The following is a 17,392-nucleotide window of genomic DNA, read 5'->3' as shown; positions in this document are numbered from 1 at the left end:
TGGCGTCCTGTCCTGCTACCATACACCATAACGCAACTAAGTTCTATAGGCGACCTTTTAATTTTAATAATTGTATATATAATTTTATAAGTTGGTCGGTTTAAAGAAAGTTTTATTGTACTTTCATTGTGAATACATTAAAAATAGGCTGAGATAAAAGCAAATGAACAAGTCAAAGGAGCTTGCAAAGAAAAGCATCTGGACTTCTTTAAGTTGCTTGAAGACGTTTCACCTCTCATCCGAGAAGCTTCTTCAGCTCTAAGGGTCAAATCGTGGAGTCCCAGATTTAAACCCAGTGGGAGTTTCCCCCCAAAGAGGGACAAAAGGACCCCCTGATGATCCTCTAATCACATGAGCCAAGGTGTGAAAACGGGTGTGGGTCCCAATCCGCCAGGGTTTCGGGTGAGCTCATTGTGAAACCTGGCCCCACCTTATCATGCGATTTCCTGAGGTCAGATGGCCCAGGATGTGAGTGGGCGTTAAGGCGTCTGGGGAGGGAACTCAAAACTGGATTATAGATGGTAGACAGTTGGTGTCGTAAACCACCGCCTCTGGAAAATGAACAAATATTAGATAAAATATATTATATTATATATAATATTAGATAAAATAAAATACAGCAATATTTATAAATGTAACTAAATTTAATGTACTGTATACAGGTAAACTAATTCCATCCACCTAAAGATGGGCGGCATTTTGCACTGATTTTCAATGTGGCATTGCTGAATGGAATCTGTGAAACAAAAACACAACATACAACCACAAAAAATAATTTTAATGCAATAGTGATTTAGATGCCAGTAGCCATTAGGCTGCTTGAACGAACAGACTGTGAGCATATTGCATAGGTTGTTGATCTGGGACAGTCCGACACGTGGGCTGGGTGAAACAATAATCAGACTCCAACAACTCCCTCTTCACTGCCCCTTAGCAATAAAATTCACTTTGTTCGTTCGGGTTCCTTCTGACCGTTTTCAGCATTTCCTGTGGCCATTTTTCTTCCTAAAGCGTACAATCTCCCAATGTTCGTATCAGAATATTAAGAGGGAAAGATAGTTTGGTATTCATGCCAATGCAAAGCATGGAGGTGGTGAGACAACTGGTCATGATGGCCATGACAGATTTCCAATTGGGCACAGTGTGCAGAAAGGTTTCCATAAATTCAAACATGCTGCATCACTTTGTATCACACTGTGACCTACCAGTCCATAAACACATTTTAATGATGGTTTGTAAAAACAACATTTGAAGCATTATATTTTTTCACATTTGTAGATTAGCTTCAAGGTTTGCTAAAAATGTTATAAATATGAACATATTACTAGTTTGGCTTTGATATAAATAATGTAATATATAGTTCAACCAGACAATTTTCTCTAAAAACATTTAAATATTTTCAAATATTGCATTTACCAAACCATTTGATGTGGTGCTCTTATTCATAGGTAAAGTTCTACACAGATTAGTTAAAGCCATTTCTCAAATGCCAAACTAGAAGGGGGTAGAGCAGAGGTTTGCCATAGCGACAAGTTTAGAAAAACAATCTCAGCCTCCCTGAGCAAAAAGTCACATCAACACCACATTTTAAATATTGAATAAAAACACTCAAAAACTTGGCAAAACACACCACCCTCCATATTGTCTTTAAATCTCTTGTACAACAAGGAGAGGCAATGCTCTCCTTCATGTATCTGGAGACTTTAAGTACTCAATGCAAAGGCTATTATTAACACACTACCCATTGCAGTTCACACATCTCTAACACTCAAATATATGTCTATACAGGTCAACAGAAGTCCTTGCTATTGCACAGAAATACAGGGTTTTTCTCCACTGGGTACATCTAATGACAAGGCAGGTTATACAGTGACATTTTGGTTTGACAGCATAAATGTTTGTTGCTCTCAAAAAGGAAGGAAAAAAAAAAAAGGAAAAAACAAAAAAACAAATCAAAACACAGAAATTGGTTGCATGTCAACTTCTATTGTTTCCACATATGTTTGAAGACACTCGCACCTCTCAAGCATGAAGCGAGCATGCATCTTCATCATTCAAATTTAAGTTTAAAAAGGCAACCACCTTGTGATAAGCTTCACTTCTTCGCTACCAGTACATGCTTTTGAGACAACACACAAACCCTTCTTTCTTCTTGTACTAGTGCTGCGGTACGCGATATTCATAGAGGTGAAGAAGTGCCAGACGAGAGCAACATGACAATATGACAATCATGAGCACATCGACAGTAAACACACACAGGCCTAATATAAAATCTTCTTGTAAAAACATGACTGAGACATGATTTAGTGTACAGTTTTGCTCTAAAAGGCAAGAAAGTCAAATAAATATGTTTGAAGAAGTTCAATGAAGATTTCTTTTTAAAAATCCTCTTTGACTCTACTTTTTCCTCTCAGTTATAAAGCACTGATTTTTTATTAAAACAGAGGGAGAAGAAAAAGAAGATGTGATACTGACAGAAGTCTTCCACACATTCACCACTGATGAAACATTTTAAAGAGACACTGAAAACTGCAGTTGATTTTTAAATATTGCAAAACATAGAAAACAGTTTTTGTTGAAGTGTAAACATTAAATTGATGTCTGATGTCATTTTTACACGTGGACAAATTATATAAAATAAATCATGTCTGTCATACCTATAAACTGTTATCATTAAAATGTAAAAACAATATACTAAATCTCAATTTATATTATTATTATTACTGTAATAATAACTTTATGTTAACATCTGTTTTGTATAAGTGTTTTTACTGTATTGTTATAAATAAGTTATATCTGTAACATCTTCATTCATACTTTGACTCCTCTCTCTTTGTCTTTAAAAGGCAAAAAACAATACTTGTGTCTCTCCCACGCTCATACATACACATTCATACATGCAAGCGTACGCCTCAGTGTGATCAAACACACAAACACATACACACGAAGCTGCCACAGTCATACACGGGATGGGGGGGGGGTCGTCACCAGGAGGCTCTATGTGCGATTGAGGGTCTGGAAGATTCTGGATATTTGTAGCATGACAGGGCCGGTCTCGGGATCGTTCATCCACTGGGTGCTGTTCAGAGGATTCTCCAGCATGTCTTCAAACGCTGCACATAAACACAAAGCATATTTGTGAGTTATATAATAGACCCCCAACCCACAAATCTTTCCCCTCTTCTGTCAACTGGTGAAGACAGGTAGACGGGCCTTTCTCTATGTCATATGCCTTAAGTGGACACTGATGTCAACTGCTGGTTTTGGGCTCAGTGACTTAAAGCCTAAACGTTAGTGCCTTCATTGCTTCTTTATGTTTTATATATCATGTTTTGGAGCCAGGAGTGACCGTTTTTGAACAAGCGAGTGGAGTGTTGGGTTATTAGCTAACCTATAGGGACAGATATCAAGAAAAAAAGTAACAGACTAATAAAATATCAGAACTTCACTCACCGAAACCAAAGCACAAGTCTTCATGGATGTTTAGTATCACACAAACAACAAAACATAATATAAAATAACCATATATACACAGGTGAATGAAATAAAAAGAATGATTTCACACTGTTCGAACAGTTTTCCTGGACGTCTCAGCAAGATCTTTTTCAGCTGCTGGTGGTTTTTCTGTCTCATTTTACAGAATGAGACTATATTTGAGTTCCTAAAACTACACAATAATATAAGGATGTCAAAAAGTTTTTAATATTACTTTAGGGGAGAATTTTCAAAAACAGGACACTACGTTGGCTTTTACACTCAATGAGACTATACCTAGAAGAGTTTTGGGATTGGTTAAACCCAGCTGGACGACTGGATTTTCCAGGATGGCTTGAAACAGTGGGCTGTTGGTGTCGATGCCTTTGTCCAGATCTTCTGGAGAAGGTTTCCTGTCTCCCAACAGCCACTCACACTGCAGGAATACACAGTAAGGAACAAAAAGGACACCAATTAAAATCTTTATGGAAGTCAAAGTATAAAATTAACTGAAAACAAGTGAAACAGGTATTCAATGTTACTGGACTTGTTGTTTTCGGAAGGTTTCAGAAATTACTGGGGGGAGGGAGCTAACTGTTAAATTTGTTTATTAATAGTAAAACTACTGACGATGTGTAAACTTACCGCTGCATCCTGTTGGTTGTTATTGACTCTCAGAGCATCGATCACCTCCTTTTCATCAAAGCCCATCTCCATCAATGCAATGACTGCCTGCAGAGTTCATTAAAAAAAGCAAAAAAAAACCACATACAGTTAAAATCTATCTAAAGTCTATTCCAGCAATTCCAGCAGCTATCATGGGGACACAAAACTTACTTAATAAGATGTGAACAAGTTATGGTAAAAAAAAAAAAAAAAAAAAAAAAAAAAAACTTCCATCAAAATCGAATATCACTCAAGTTTAAGTGTGGCCCTGTCCCACATAAGATAAGATAAGAAGAACTTTATTTATTCGGAGGAAAAATTCTTTTGTCATACACATGCTCAATGCAGCAAGAGAGACAGAGGAACAGAGGAATAAGATATACAATAAGAATAGTAGTATACAGTAATATACAATAGGATAGTGCAAAATATAATATCAAATAACTCAAATAACATGCAGCCGATGAGAACCCTGAGAGGAGATTTGTAAAATCTGAAGTCTTGTATAAAAGCTAAAATTGCACCCACCCTTGAATCTGGTCTGAACTCCCTTTTCCTGCGGATCCTCTTGAAGATCTCTGTGAGTTCATCCTGCTTGTTGCTCTCGTCTGTGCTCGACTGGCTGGATAGGCTGCGGTGAGGATTAGGACCAGAGGCTGAAGCAGAAGCTGAAGCAGGGGGGCCTGGAGTGGCAGCTGCCGTAGCTCCTGCTGCCCCAGAAGAGTCCTGGCCTGGTAGTGGCGTGTCCACAGAGGGGTCATCTACATGCTCAATCAGCCACTCCATAGCCTGGGTCACTGACATGCTATAAGGAGATCAGATAAAACTACTGTTAGGGTACAAAGATAAGGAACAATTCCTATGAGACCCTTTCGTGGAACCTTGGTATCAGTGCATACTTCTCCAAAGTGCTGTCCTGCAAATTAATGCCCACTGGATATGTTTTCACCATATTTTGCAACAGGGACATATTTTTTATGTGTGTGTGTGTGTGTGTGTGTGTGTGTATATATATATATTCTTTCCCCCCCCCCAAATATAACTATAGATACAGCCTTACTGGTTCAGTCTCAGAGCTTTGATTGCTCTGCTCTCAGGGAAACCCATCTCAGTGAGCTGCTGGAGGGCCGTTTCATCCACCCGATCCTCTTCATCTTCATCTAACATTGCTATGAGACACAGACACACAAAGAGAAAAGATCTTTGGTTGACAGCTAAATGTTTGGAACAATCAAACATACAGAAAACCTGCACTGCCAAAATAAATGTGCGCAACTTCAGATAAAAGATAACATCTAGTTTCTAAAAAGTGCCCATTAGTATGTTTTATTTATTTATTTAGGACAGTGCATGTTAATGAACATAAATGTAAAATAAATTACATGAATGTAAACATGCCAGATTATAGCCAAGGGCTAATTTCCATCTGTTGTCCATAAAACATTAAAAAATAGACATAATAATTCATAAAAAATTCAGAATTCATTTATAATAAAAACTCCATCACCAAACTCACACATACACACCATTCTATTCCCAAATAAAACATTAAAACTATACAACTTATACATGATCACACACTTGATTTGTCCATAACCAGTTTTTAACCTGTGCCTTAAACAAGTTGAATTTTGAGCATTCTCAAATGGATTGTTGTGGCTAAAATAAAACCCAATCCTAACCCTAACCACAGACTTGGTAAATGTTAAAACTCAGGTGGGCAATTAATTTTCCTGAGAGAAACTGGAGAGATGAATCAATCATTTTAGAAAGATTAAAAATAATAATACAGCAGAAATGAATTCAAGTTAATGGTGCTGTGACAGACCCAGTTTTTCCACTGGAAAATGGGTTAAAGGTTTAAGGGATTTTCCACTTTACCATTTGCCTTTTTGAATAGTTCGACAGCATCAGGGTTCAAGGCAAGAAGCTTCTGTGCGACTTCAATAAGAGAAACCAGGATTTTTCTGAGCTCTGTTTGAAACTGCAACAACACAAACAACAATATACAAGGACATTAAAAATAATTACAAGCTATCAGTCCAAGTACAGTGCAGGTAAATTTCTCATTTACAATATTTTAAAGTATTATTGTAATTTATCTACATTTCAGTGCACCCTGTGAGCTAAAGCTAAACCTCTCTTACATCTCTGATGTTGTGTTGCGTAACAGTACGGTCTGTGTGGCGTGTGGATAGGCTGGCGGTGGCTTTCAGAATAGCATCTTTATCTGGAGCTTTGTTTTCTTGTTTCTTCTGTGATGAACAGAATAAACAGCAGTTAATAAAATATATGCATGTTTAAAAAAAGGACTTCTTCCCAAAAACTGGACAGAGGACTTACCTTGTCTTCTGAACTAACGTCAGCCGTCTTTGGAGGGGTTGGTGGCGGTCTTTTCTTTATGAGCAGCAAAACATCTACAACATACATTAAACATGTTAGCTTCATGGAAAACTGTGGCAAACCACGGCAAACTGGAGAGACGCTACATACCTTTATCTTTGAGATTTTCATCAGCAACAGTTTTTGTGTCAGAGAGGACTCTTTCTGTAGCAGCATGAATAAGTTTATGATGTGTAAGGGTTTTGGGATCTTCTAGACTTCCATGTACACACTACAAATTAAGCACAAAACAAAACAACTCAGGCACAACCAGATAACTCATTGTAACTAATCACTTTCTTTGTTTTAAATATCATTCAGTTACTGTTATAAGTAGGACCAATAATGACAGACATTTGAAAAAGTTATTTAAAAGAAGAGAAAAAGGAAAAAAAACCAAAAAAAAAAACCAACCGATGATCTAGATGACCAAGATCCTACACAGAAACAGTGGATTGAAAAAACTTAAACACAATTTTTAAGTTGTACATGTCACAGTGTGCTAGTTATCTGCTTTGTAAATGGCCTGGTCATTAAAAAATAAAATAATTGAACTAGTAACTAACTATTTTAACTAGAAATAGTACCATCTGCTTCTGCTTTCTGACAAATTTGAATGAAAGCGGTGTACTTTGTTTTTTAACATAGATTATGGCAATGGTGCTGTTGGTCTATATGACTTATGCATTAAAATGGGTCTGACACCCCTGCAACAGAGAAAGCCAGATCCTCACAACACAGTTGTAGGAACAAGCAAATTTTCGAGTTTTGGTTATCAAAATAACTTTAGATCTGTTTTCTCTTGATCAGCTTTAATCAGTTAACTACATCAGCTCTGATATTTAACCGAAGATACAAACTGAGTAAAAACAGTCTCCCTATGTGGAGGATTAGCTGCTTTCTGTCTTTGCCTTGTCATCATAAATTCAGGATTGGTTGGGTAAACAAAACATGACTCATCTAAAAACTCTAAGCACTGACTTCATGAAGTTTCAGAGACGTATTAATTAATTTAAGAATATACTGGGCTGACACGAAAACCAAAACTTAAACCACTACTTGAGTTTTCGCCATAGCCCAAGGAAGGAGAAGTGAAGTGAGCTGTATAATAATAGAATGGCTAAAAAGTAGCATGCGTTTCTTAGTAGCTACTGGGACAACCAACTTGCTAAATTATAAATAGCAAAGTCTACCCAGTTACTATAAATACAGCGCCAGTGATACTGACACTGACAGTTTACGAAAGGGACATGGCACAGTGTAAAGCACCCCAGGCAGAGGAGTGACAGGTCGAAAAAAAAGGAAGCAGGACAAACACAAACAAGCCAAGAAAAACCTACATGTTTCAAGCACCTCTCCTTTAGTTTCTCAACAGTCGTGTCTTCCGTGACCTCCTCCAACCACTCCGTGCCGTCCATGGTGCAGATGTGTATTTTCAGCACTTTGCCGGCAAATATTTTTTCCTCCTGCACGAACATAGCTCCAGACTTAACAGTACCAGTCCAGTGACGATAGCTAGCAGCAGTTGCTATGTGCCTATTTGGCAAGCTTGCGTGCTAACCTTAGCACCCAGCTAGCCGTCGTCTGTAAATCCACCAACAACAAAGTGAGAGCGGGCACCGACTAGCTGAGGGCCATTTGGGGGTTCCTCGGTCGGTTTTCGCTGCGGTGGTAACCGAGAAACACGTCCTCTTCAAGACGAGTTCTTCTTTTTTCCTGTTAGCTCACAAGCAGTAACTAGCGAAAACCCTATTTTTACTGTAACTTGAACTTTGAACTCCCAACTGTACCGCCAATGCTGGATTGTGGGATGTGTAGTTCTTTTGAGTGACAGGTCCAAAAATACAATCAACCCGGTCAAGCCGTTTTTAGAAAACACAGTTACTTGCAACAAAATTATGAAACATCGTAATATTTGCTTCTTTAACCTGCACTTAGAGGATCCTCAGATCTCCAACGGTCCAACATCAAGGTAACTAAAACAAAGCTGAAACTGGAGTTAAAGCAACAACAACGAGTTAATTAATATTAAAAATAGGCTTCAGAAAAGATGAATATCAATTAGGTAACTATATGGCAATACTAAATGACAATATGAGGAGTGTTTTTTCTGCTTGTTTTCATTTTTCCACCCTGTCGATCGATTATATTAATACCATTTTTCTAATATAGATCGATTAAAAAATGTTGCAAAAGAGTTGTTCAAAATGCTTTAATAAATAATATGTACACGATAAATCTAAGAAAAATCAGAAAGAAGGTATACTCCATTATTATGTAAATGTGTGTGTAACCTTGGATCCTGACAGGTGTGTTGATCTTTTACAAAAATAAGCTGTTGTAGAGTTTTATAGAAAAATAACAAAAACTATTTGCTTAAGTATCTCTATGGCAGCCAGTCTGAGCATGTTGAGCATGCATATTTCTTTTTTTTTTTTTTACGTTTTTACTTAATCATTACACAGTAAATTGAGGAATGGGTCCCACAGCTTATACCAACTATGGTATTCAGATGATTTGTTCTTCTTATGAATTTTCACGATGTTGTATAAATATTGCAGCTGTAATTCACTTAAACTTAATATAATTAATTTTCTTTAACAACTGTCACCACCAGATGGGGACATACTCCATCCATACATACATTAAATTAAAAGTAAGAGCCAGATCACAGGAAAATTCAGCTTTACTCATCACAGGCTAACCTAATTGCAGTGATGACTTTACTGGATTTGTACTTTAGATGTTTATTATAAACACACAAGCATAAAAAATAAAAGACAATTATCACTGATTTCAAGACACACAGGTGCCCTTTATTATAACAAGAAACATTTTTACAGATTGAAAATGAAAAGGGAAAATACATTTGTTGCAAATTATAGCTTTATAAAGACAAAGGAAACATATTGCAGATATTGCATTTTTCACTACAACCTAATGTGGTTTTTAAAAACAGAACTTTTTCCAAACTATACCAGAGTGCATCTCACAAAACATTAAGGTGGACACAACTTGAGAACAAAACCAACAGTTTTCATTTCATTGAAGTGTAACAAAAAAAACCTTTCTATCATACATAAACATTTGCCTCAATGGATTTTTGTGTGTTCCAGAACAGCAAATAAATATCAATTTATAAAACCTCAATATTTATTTATTTTTCCATTTTTATATGAGAAAAACACCACCTAACAATATATTGTGCCTATTTGTATAGAGTTCAAATTTATTTATGCATAAGGGACAATAGGATACAAAATATAAATTCTGTTCTGTTTTACATTTTAGAGGCTGATGATTGGTGTAACACCTATCACAATTGCATGCTTAAGACATAAGATTTCTTGAACAAAATCTTGCTTACAAGGGACACAAGGGGAATATTTACAGAAGGAAGGACACAGCCATAGGCTCAAACTAAGGGAGAGAGAAAATGGAGATTCCTTTTCCCTCTGAACAAAAACATACACTGTGGCCGACAGGCCAGATCTCCAACACCACAGGACTCGCAGATACTCAAGCCTGCCTTAACTGCCAATCTCCAAGATGGCCTTATACTGTACAACATATCACATTCCCACTCCATTTCCACACGAGTGAAATCAAACCAAGAGGCACAACATAATGCTGTTCCACTGATTCAAGAAATTTACATGACTCTAAAGAGTGTAGCTAAGAATCACATGATATTTATGGAAGCTCCCATATCATACAGGACCTGTACATGGCATTCATGTACTGTTAACAGTTTACCATCAGTTGATATTTCAGATGCTTACAAATAACTGAAATAACACTGAAACTTAATATGTGCTCTATAAAAATGCCCCTTAATCACGATTTTCATTATAAACAAGATTATACAAAAATATATATATATAAACATGAGAAACCATATAAAAAAGGCAAAGTCCTTAAGGGAAAATAAATACCCAGTGTGTATGCTGCGACTTCACTCCAGAAAAGAAGTACTAAAAGAAAAGACTTTCTATAAAGGCCATCCACTGCCCTGCTTATGACATAACACCGTGGACCCCACAAATTTCTGAAGGCAGGCAATGCTTATAAATAAGACATTAATAAATAAAAGAATGGATGAAACACAGATGTTGCTGTTAGTATAAAAGCTTATGAAGGTTTTTTAAAATCCTGTTTACAGCGTTGCCCTTTCTCTTTTTCCTCCAAGAGTGCCTTTTTAGACAAAAAAAACAAGAACAAAAAAAAAACATATGTACAGCAGCTCAGCTGGGTCTGAAGATTTTTATTTGAACTGTTCAGGTATGTGTGCAATCTGAGACGGCATGCTTGTCGGTGGACTCGAGATGCCCTCTGACCAGTCAGACATGTTGGAATGAGGAGATGAACTGGACCACTGGTCAGGGGAGCCGGGAGAGGGTGTCAGAAAGGGGTGGTCAGGTACTTGGACCTGATGATTTGGGGTGTTGTCAATGGGGCCCGAATAACTGTGCTGGGAGGGTGGGGTGAGGAACTGGGTGCTAGGCATTGACTGGCTGATGGAGGAGGGCATAATCTGGGTCTCCTGAGGCAGGATGGTGCGGATGGGCATGGTGGAGTTGCCTGTGCCCTGCTGGAGCTCTGGAGAACTGAGCTCCCCACTGATGAAGTTTTGGGTGTTGGCTGTGTTTGAGTTCTGGTGCTGCAGCTGGATGCTCTGCTGCTGCTGTTGATGCTGCTGCTGCTGTTGTTGAAGCTGCTGAAGGTTCTGCATCTGCTGCATCTGTTGAGCTTGCTGTTGCAATATGTGCGACTGTGGACCCATTCTGGTGTTCTGGATGCCCTGATATGTCATCATCTGAGTCAGGCTGCTGTTTGGGTGGCCATTATGGAGCGTTGTTGTCATCATCCCGTGCTGGCCTCCCTGGTGAAGACCTCCTTGACCACCAGAGTTGTTTCTCATTGGGTTGTACTGACCTGGTTGGCTCATGTTGCCATGCATCCTGGACAGCCAATCACACTGCCCATTCATGGCGCCCTGGCCACTGGAGACAGTAACGGGTAGGTGGGTAAGACGTGGAGGCATTGGGTCAAACTGCATTCGAGCCAGCTCCTGCTTGCTTGGCATCACCATGTGGTTTACAGCCAGGTGTGGGTCAGACATCCCCTGCAGATGGTTCAGGGATACAGACGGCGACTGCTGGAAAGGTGAGGTCATCATCGGCGGTGAAGCTACATCAGAGACATAGCCATGTGGAGACTCCAGGGAGTCAACTGGAGACAGAACAGCTGAGCTATCCAGGAGGTTCCCAGGCTTCCCATCCTGGGAATTCTTCTTCTTCACCTTCATGTCTTTTCCCTCCTTGCACCCGATGCCTTTGGTGCTGGGCTTGCGTGCCTTTTTGCTCTGGCCTTGACCTTGAGGCTGGGGCTGCTTCATGTTTCCCAGGAAGCCATTAGGCGAGCAAAGAGGGGGTGACAGTGTGGTGCTTAGTGACCCTCCATGCATGGGAGGACTTCGTACCAGGTTGTACTCGTCCATCAGCCGCACAATGTCGTGATGCATTCTCTCTTGTGCAATGTCTCTGGGTAGCCGGTCCATGTGATCAGTTATTTCTCTGTTGGCAAAATGGTCCAGCAAGACCTTGGCAGTCTCATAGCTTCCTTCCCTAGCAGCCAAGAACAGAGGTGTTTCCTCCTGAAGTAAACAGAAAGGAGACAATATATTAAACAGTTTAACAGATGCACAAGGAATGTTCCTTCATTGCAGAAAGGGGGTTATTTCTATACCTTGTTATTTTGCATGTCCTTGTTGGCACCATTTTTGAGTAGCACAATGGCTGCCTCCACGTTATTTACTGCTGCGGCCCAATGTAGGGCTGATTTACCTGCAGAGACAGGAACAGGGTCATTAGATATAAAATTCTTTTTGCACCACATTTAGCACTAAAATGTGAAGATTTCAGGCTTTTGTGAATATCGTAAGTGGCAAAAAACATTGAAACCTTACCAAAATCATCAATTGCATTGACATCAGCATGGCAGTTAATGAGCTCCTCCACCATGCCCTCCACTGCAAGCCTGGCAGCCAAGATCAGGGGTGTAGTGCCATCATGCATGCGGGCATCTAAGTCTGTGGCACGGTTCCTTATCAGAATCTGCAAAGATGTACAACACATTACTCCATTAGATTCCTTTAGAATAATGAATTTTACAGGAAATTTAAAGTATTTTAACTTTGTACTATTAATATTTTTTTAATAGCTATATTTTTCACACAAAATGGTCATCACAATTTTAAGATGAAAAAAAAAAAAGACTTTAAACGAGCCATGCTCACATTTGCATTTTGGGTTTCCTAATCCAAAAAGAAATAAATAAATGATAAAGAAACCCACCTGGAACACTCCTTGGGCATCAGCTGCCACAGCAGCATGCAGAGGAGTTCTGCCCATGTTGTCTTGTATGTTGGCATCAGCGCTGGCCTCCAGCAGGCGTTTAGCAGCATCAGAGCGGGCATAGCGGGCAGCCAGGTGAAGAGCTGTTTCACCCGTCCGATCAGTCTGGTTGTGGAGGTTAGCACCTTGATAGATGAAGTCATTGATCACATTAGCAGAGGCGTCCTCCTCCTCCTCGCTGTTGCCTGTTTCTAAACCTCCGCCACTGCAGGACGCAATCATCAGGGGTGTGAATCCATCTGCACGGAAGGACCAGAAGAAGCGAATGAAAAAAAAGGCACTGCATGGTCAGCACAGTACAGTCATATTAACTACTGCAAAACTACAAGAGGGTTCACTTCAAAGCACCTGGCAGATCAAAACAAAGCAACAAACAAATCGAATGTGGATTTGACACTTTTTCCTGGGTTGAATCATCACAGCGCTCTCTTTTTCGATAATAGATTCTGATCAAGGCCCCGGCACAGGAGAAGCTTCAGAAGGAAAGCGAAGCTAGAGGGATAGAGGCCAAGGCTTGCTAAAGCTAGACTACTGCAAAAACGAAGCATTAAAATCTGGCTGTGAGAGGCGGCTCAGTCAGTCGACTTGGATAGGTTTTCTCCTCTTCAAAAGGATAGCAAGCCCCAGATCTCGCAGATTTGGTCGATTCAAGTGCATCGATCCGCAACGGGGGGAAAAGTGTGCTCTCAAGATGTTAAACCTGTTACTTTGATTTTTCATAGCTTTTCTTCAGGGAATTTGCCACTTAGTACAAAGTTAGGTTTTTGCATCTGATGCCTTCATTGGTTTTTGTAATGTAGAATAAAAAAAGAAAAAAAAAGAAAACAGAGGCCTATTACTGGTCAAATGATTAATCTGATCAGGAATCAGTGTTTTCCCCCAGGCATCTAGCTTCCAGCCAGCTGCTTTGAAGAAGATCCTTTACCCTGAGGACATGGAGCTTTAGCAGCTCCTACATGCGCAATTACACACGCACGCACACACATAAAAAAACACACACATCCTTAGGAAATGTGAAATGTTCGCCCAGAAAAGATATTAATCAATTCACATACACAAGTTTACACAAGAAAAACACACACAGAAAAATGTGTGACTACTAGAAATGTGTGCTCAAAAAGTTCTTTGCCCCTTGATCCATTCAAATATCAGTAATAGCTTTACACTACCGAAGGATTTTCCTCTCCCAGTTCCCTCACCTAGACTTTTCAGTTCTGTATTTCACAAGCAAAAAGAAAAAAGGCAAAAAAAAAAGACATATACATATACATATATATATCTAGTAGTCTCTGTAATTTAATGGTTTATATAAAGACAACCAAGTCATCCGCAATAAAAATAACCTAAAGATAAGAGGTCCCGCCAATATAAATAATATCTATGGTTCGTAACACACCTGGACCGCGGACATTGACATCCAGGCAGTCATTCTCAATCTCGCCCTGAGGGGGTGTGGGAGCTATAGATGGGATGCGCAGGTCAGCGGCATCCAGGTGCTGCTGCGTCCACTGGCGGTTGTCTGTCTGGTCGTCCGCATCCAACACAGCCTGCTCATCAAACTGTTAAAACGGGGACAGCAGGAGGTCAGACAACTGAAACTGACTTTAAATCGAATTAGAAAAAAACAAAAAAAAGTTTAAAATGTATTATAAAAAGATCATAAAATTATTTTAAACATTTAAAAATACACAAACAATTCTCTCAAAGCCTAGAATTAGATGTCTTATGAAATAGTTGCTCAGACTGTAAAATTGAATAATAATAATAATAATAATCATTATATTTTAGTTATGTCAGAGTTCCTTACCCTAAAGCGTTTCGCATCTGAAGGTTCGTCTTCTCCCCACTCAGTGTGGGTGTCATCCATGAGAGAAATGTCTGAGGTGTTTTTCATTGGCCTGTGATGAAGCAGAAAACCTTTTAAAAATCCTCGTACTCCACTGCTTCAGTCTCATACAAGCCACTCACCATTAATGGTGTAGCGATGCCGAAAAAACAAAAGCATTGATTGATTTCATACCACACCCCTCTGCCCCAACAAGTCAATTAATTCACACGTAAACCTGCTATATCATTATCATTAATGATCCAGAGAAAAATCCCATTTTTCCAAATTTTTACCTAAAGAACTGGCCCGTCACCCAACCCGCAAAGAAACACACACCAAATGACAGCGAGTGCCGAATAAATGTAAACTTACTTTAATCCCACCGAATCCTCTCCAACAGGCTCACGTCTCTTCTTCTTGCTATCTGTGGTCTTGAAGCCCTCGGGAAGCCAGAGCCGCCCGTGTTCATGACGGCGCTTTCGGGCAGCCACCATTCCCAGTCCAAGGAAGGCCAGCATCCCTAAACCGCCCAGTACCAAGTAGATTAGGTAGGAAACCTGTGGCGGCTCGGGTTCCACGCCACCTGGTAGGAAAATGGACATTATGTTCACAGTGGGCTGAGGACAAGATGTGGACCGCTGAACCGGGACACCCAGGATCAGCCTGAGTGTTCGAGCAGAGCTAGTCCGGCTCTCCTTCGCCCCGCGGATCCCACTCCAAAACGCAGCCAGTGTCTGAAATGGACTGACGATCCTCACCGTTTGTAAAGCTAGCTTCTTCTATCTATTCAGTAATAATCAGAATTGCTAACCACTTTTCATCAAAAAAAGAAAAAAAAAGGGATGGGGCGTGATAAAAAAAAAAAAGAAAAGGGGGAGAAAAGTACACCACCACCACCTCCTCTCTCTCTTTTCAGCCCAGGGTACCAAGAGACAACTTTACCATTTCTTCTTTAAGAGAAAAAAGGGAGGGGGATTAATGAACTTCAAATTACTGCACGCACTTTAAGCTGTAAAGACGAAGGATTTATTAGGATTTTCGAGATAACAAAGACTCCCAACTTCTAGCACACTCCCGATCAATTTTTCCCCTTCTCTTTTTTTCCACTAACGATTTTGAAATGATAAACTCCCCCAACCTAAACCCTCAGAGATACATTAAGTCCTGGTATTACATTCAGCGAGGTGAAGGTTGCAGCAGCCCCTCACACTGTGGGATGAAGTGCGTGTGCGTGCATGTGTGCGAGTGTGATATCCGTGGACGTATATGTGTACATGTCTGAGAAACAGACAGATACGGTTATGTTATGTGATTTTGGAGGCGGGGGGAGGTTGGATGAGTTGATTTACGGCAATTAACCATTTTGGAGCCTCAAGCCATTGGATTTACACCAAGGGGAGGACTCATTGTTTAGGCCAAGAGATTCACAACTGCATTTGTTCACGGCTGCATAACAAATACACAATCAAAGAGTTGTAAGGTTAGGACCCGACCAGAGGCCACGTCGGATACATTTGCTTCGAGCGTGAGCATGAAAGAGCATGTGTCTAATCCGAGTATGTTCTGTACGTGTGGACACCACGAGGCCTTAAAAAACCCCATCAGTGATTTTTCATGTTTTAGTCCTCATACTACTAATGACATTTATTTTACTTTACAAACAATCAAGCTAATTTGTGCGATCCTGTTTTACATTTTAGACTGTCTTCAAGAAACCTTGGGTTTGCACAGAAATGAAAATGATTACCAGTGTGTAAGATACACTAATGTTGTATTTGCATACAACATTTAAGGAGTGTAGTCGATTTTATGTTTTCGTTTATAAAAAGATCCAATTAAAAAAAAAAAGACTAAACCAACAATTATACATGAACAGAGATAAATGAACATGTTTTTTACATGTTAATCAAGAAGTTTTGAAATTTTAGGAATAAAAATATTTGCCTGGGCTTTGCAGGCTACATCAAATCTATTCAAGTGGAGGTTTGGCCTGATAAAGAAATATGCAGTACAACCTGAGGCCCACTACGTTTTTAATAGGAGTCAATGATGGCTTTGTTTTTTTCTTGTGATTTGTTAACAGTATGGAAAATACACAAAATCAATAGACTTTTCCATTGAGTGTACATTGATTAGAAAAGTTTCATCATACAATATATGAAAATATGAAGCAGCTGCTTTAGATCAAATATCTTTGGTAAAAAGTGTCCAGAATTTGACAAGCTGCAGTCAAAATTTGCTTTTGCTTTATTTTTTTATAGAGAGTTCTATTTTTTGGAAAGCCAAGAATGCATACAGACTTTTTAAGTCATGCAGATACCTATTAAATATACTTACTGTAAACAGCTTCAATGGTGAAAGGTACATCCAGTTTGCCACTGGACTCCAAAGCCCCAAGGAACGCTGCAGCATCACTTGTGCTCTGGAAACACTCGGTGGATTGTTGGAAGCACTGACGGTTGTCCACCTCCAAGTGGACAATTGAACTAGAGAGTGAAGAAAACACAAAGTGACTCCAGACTTTATCATTTTTCTGAATCTAATTAGCTTCCGCAAAGAAATAAAAATCTTCTTAAACCCCCCCAAAAAGAAAAAACTAAATCCAAAAACAAAGATGAGCATATAA

At 39.4% G+C, this 17,392-nt stretch overlaps 2 protein-coding genes across 2 annotated transcripts in view; both read right to left on the bottom strand.

The window, feature by feature from the left end:
- Positions 1-757: 757 nt before the first annotated feature.
- ubac1 (UBA domain containing 1) lies at positions 758-8,321 on the bottom strand. Its single transcript, XM_004566745.3, has 10 exons — positions 7,863-8,321; positions 6,634-6,754; positions 6,484-6,557; positions 6,288-6,395; positions 6,022-6,124; positions 5,201-5,309; positions 4,669-4,945; positions 4,120-4,206; positions 3,772-3,910; positions 758-3,113 (listed from the first exon to the last, which is right to left on the bottom strand). The coding sequence occupies exons 1-10, from the start codon at positions 7,998-8,000 to the stop codon at positions 2,998-3,000; spliced, it is 1,272 nt and encodes a 423-aa protein (XP_004566802.1). The 5' UTR covers positions 8,001-8,321; the 3' UTR covers positions 758-2,997.
- A 992-nt stretch (positions 8,322-9,313) lies between these two features.
- The window catches only part of notch1b (notch receptor 1b), a 43,740-nt gene continuing 35,661 nt past the window's right edge, over positions 9,314-17,392 (bottom strand). Inside the window, exons 27-34 of the mRNA XM_004566746.6 lie at positions 17,104-17,252; positions 15,139-15,349; positions 14,746-14,836; positions 14,335-14,497; positions 12,879-13,177; positions 12,491-12,638; positions 12,271-12,368; positions 9,314-12,178 (exon numbers count right to left, since the gene is read on the bottom strand). Coding sequence (XP_004566803.3) covers positions 10,787-12,178; positions 12,271-12,368; positions 12,491-12,638; positions 12,879-13,177; positions 14,335-14,497; positions 14,746-14,836; positions 15,139-15,349; positions 17,104-17,252 — 2,551 coding nt within the window. The 3' untranslated portion in view covers positions 9,314-10,786. The remainder of the gene's footprint in view (positions 12,179-12,270; positions 12,369-12,490; positions 12,639-12,878; positions 13,178-14,334; positions 14,498-14,745; positions 14,837-15,138; positions 15,350-17,103; positions 17,253-17,392) is intronic.

This window comes from Maylandia zebra, linkage group LG12 (genome assembly GCF_041146795.1).
Source record: "Maylandia zebra isolate NMK-2024a linkage group LG12, Mzebra_GT3a, whole genome shotgun sequence".
Taxonomy (NCBI): Eukaryota; Metazoa; Chordata; class Actinopteri; order Cichliformes; family Cichlidae; genus Maylandia; species Maylandia zebra.
The sequence above is the reverse complement of the archived record's forward strand: the minus strand, read 5'-3'. Positions and strand labels throughout refer to the sequence as shown.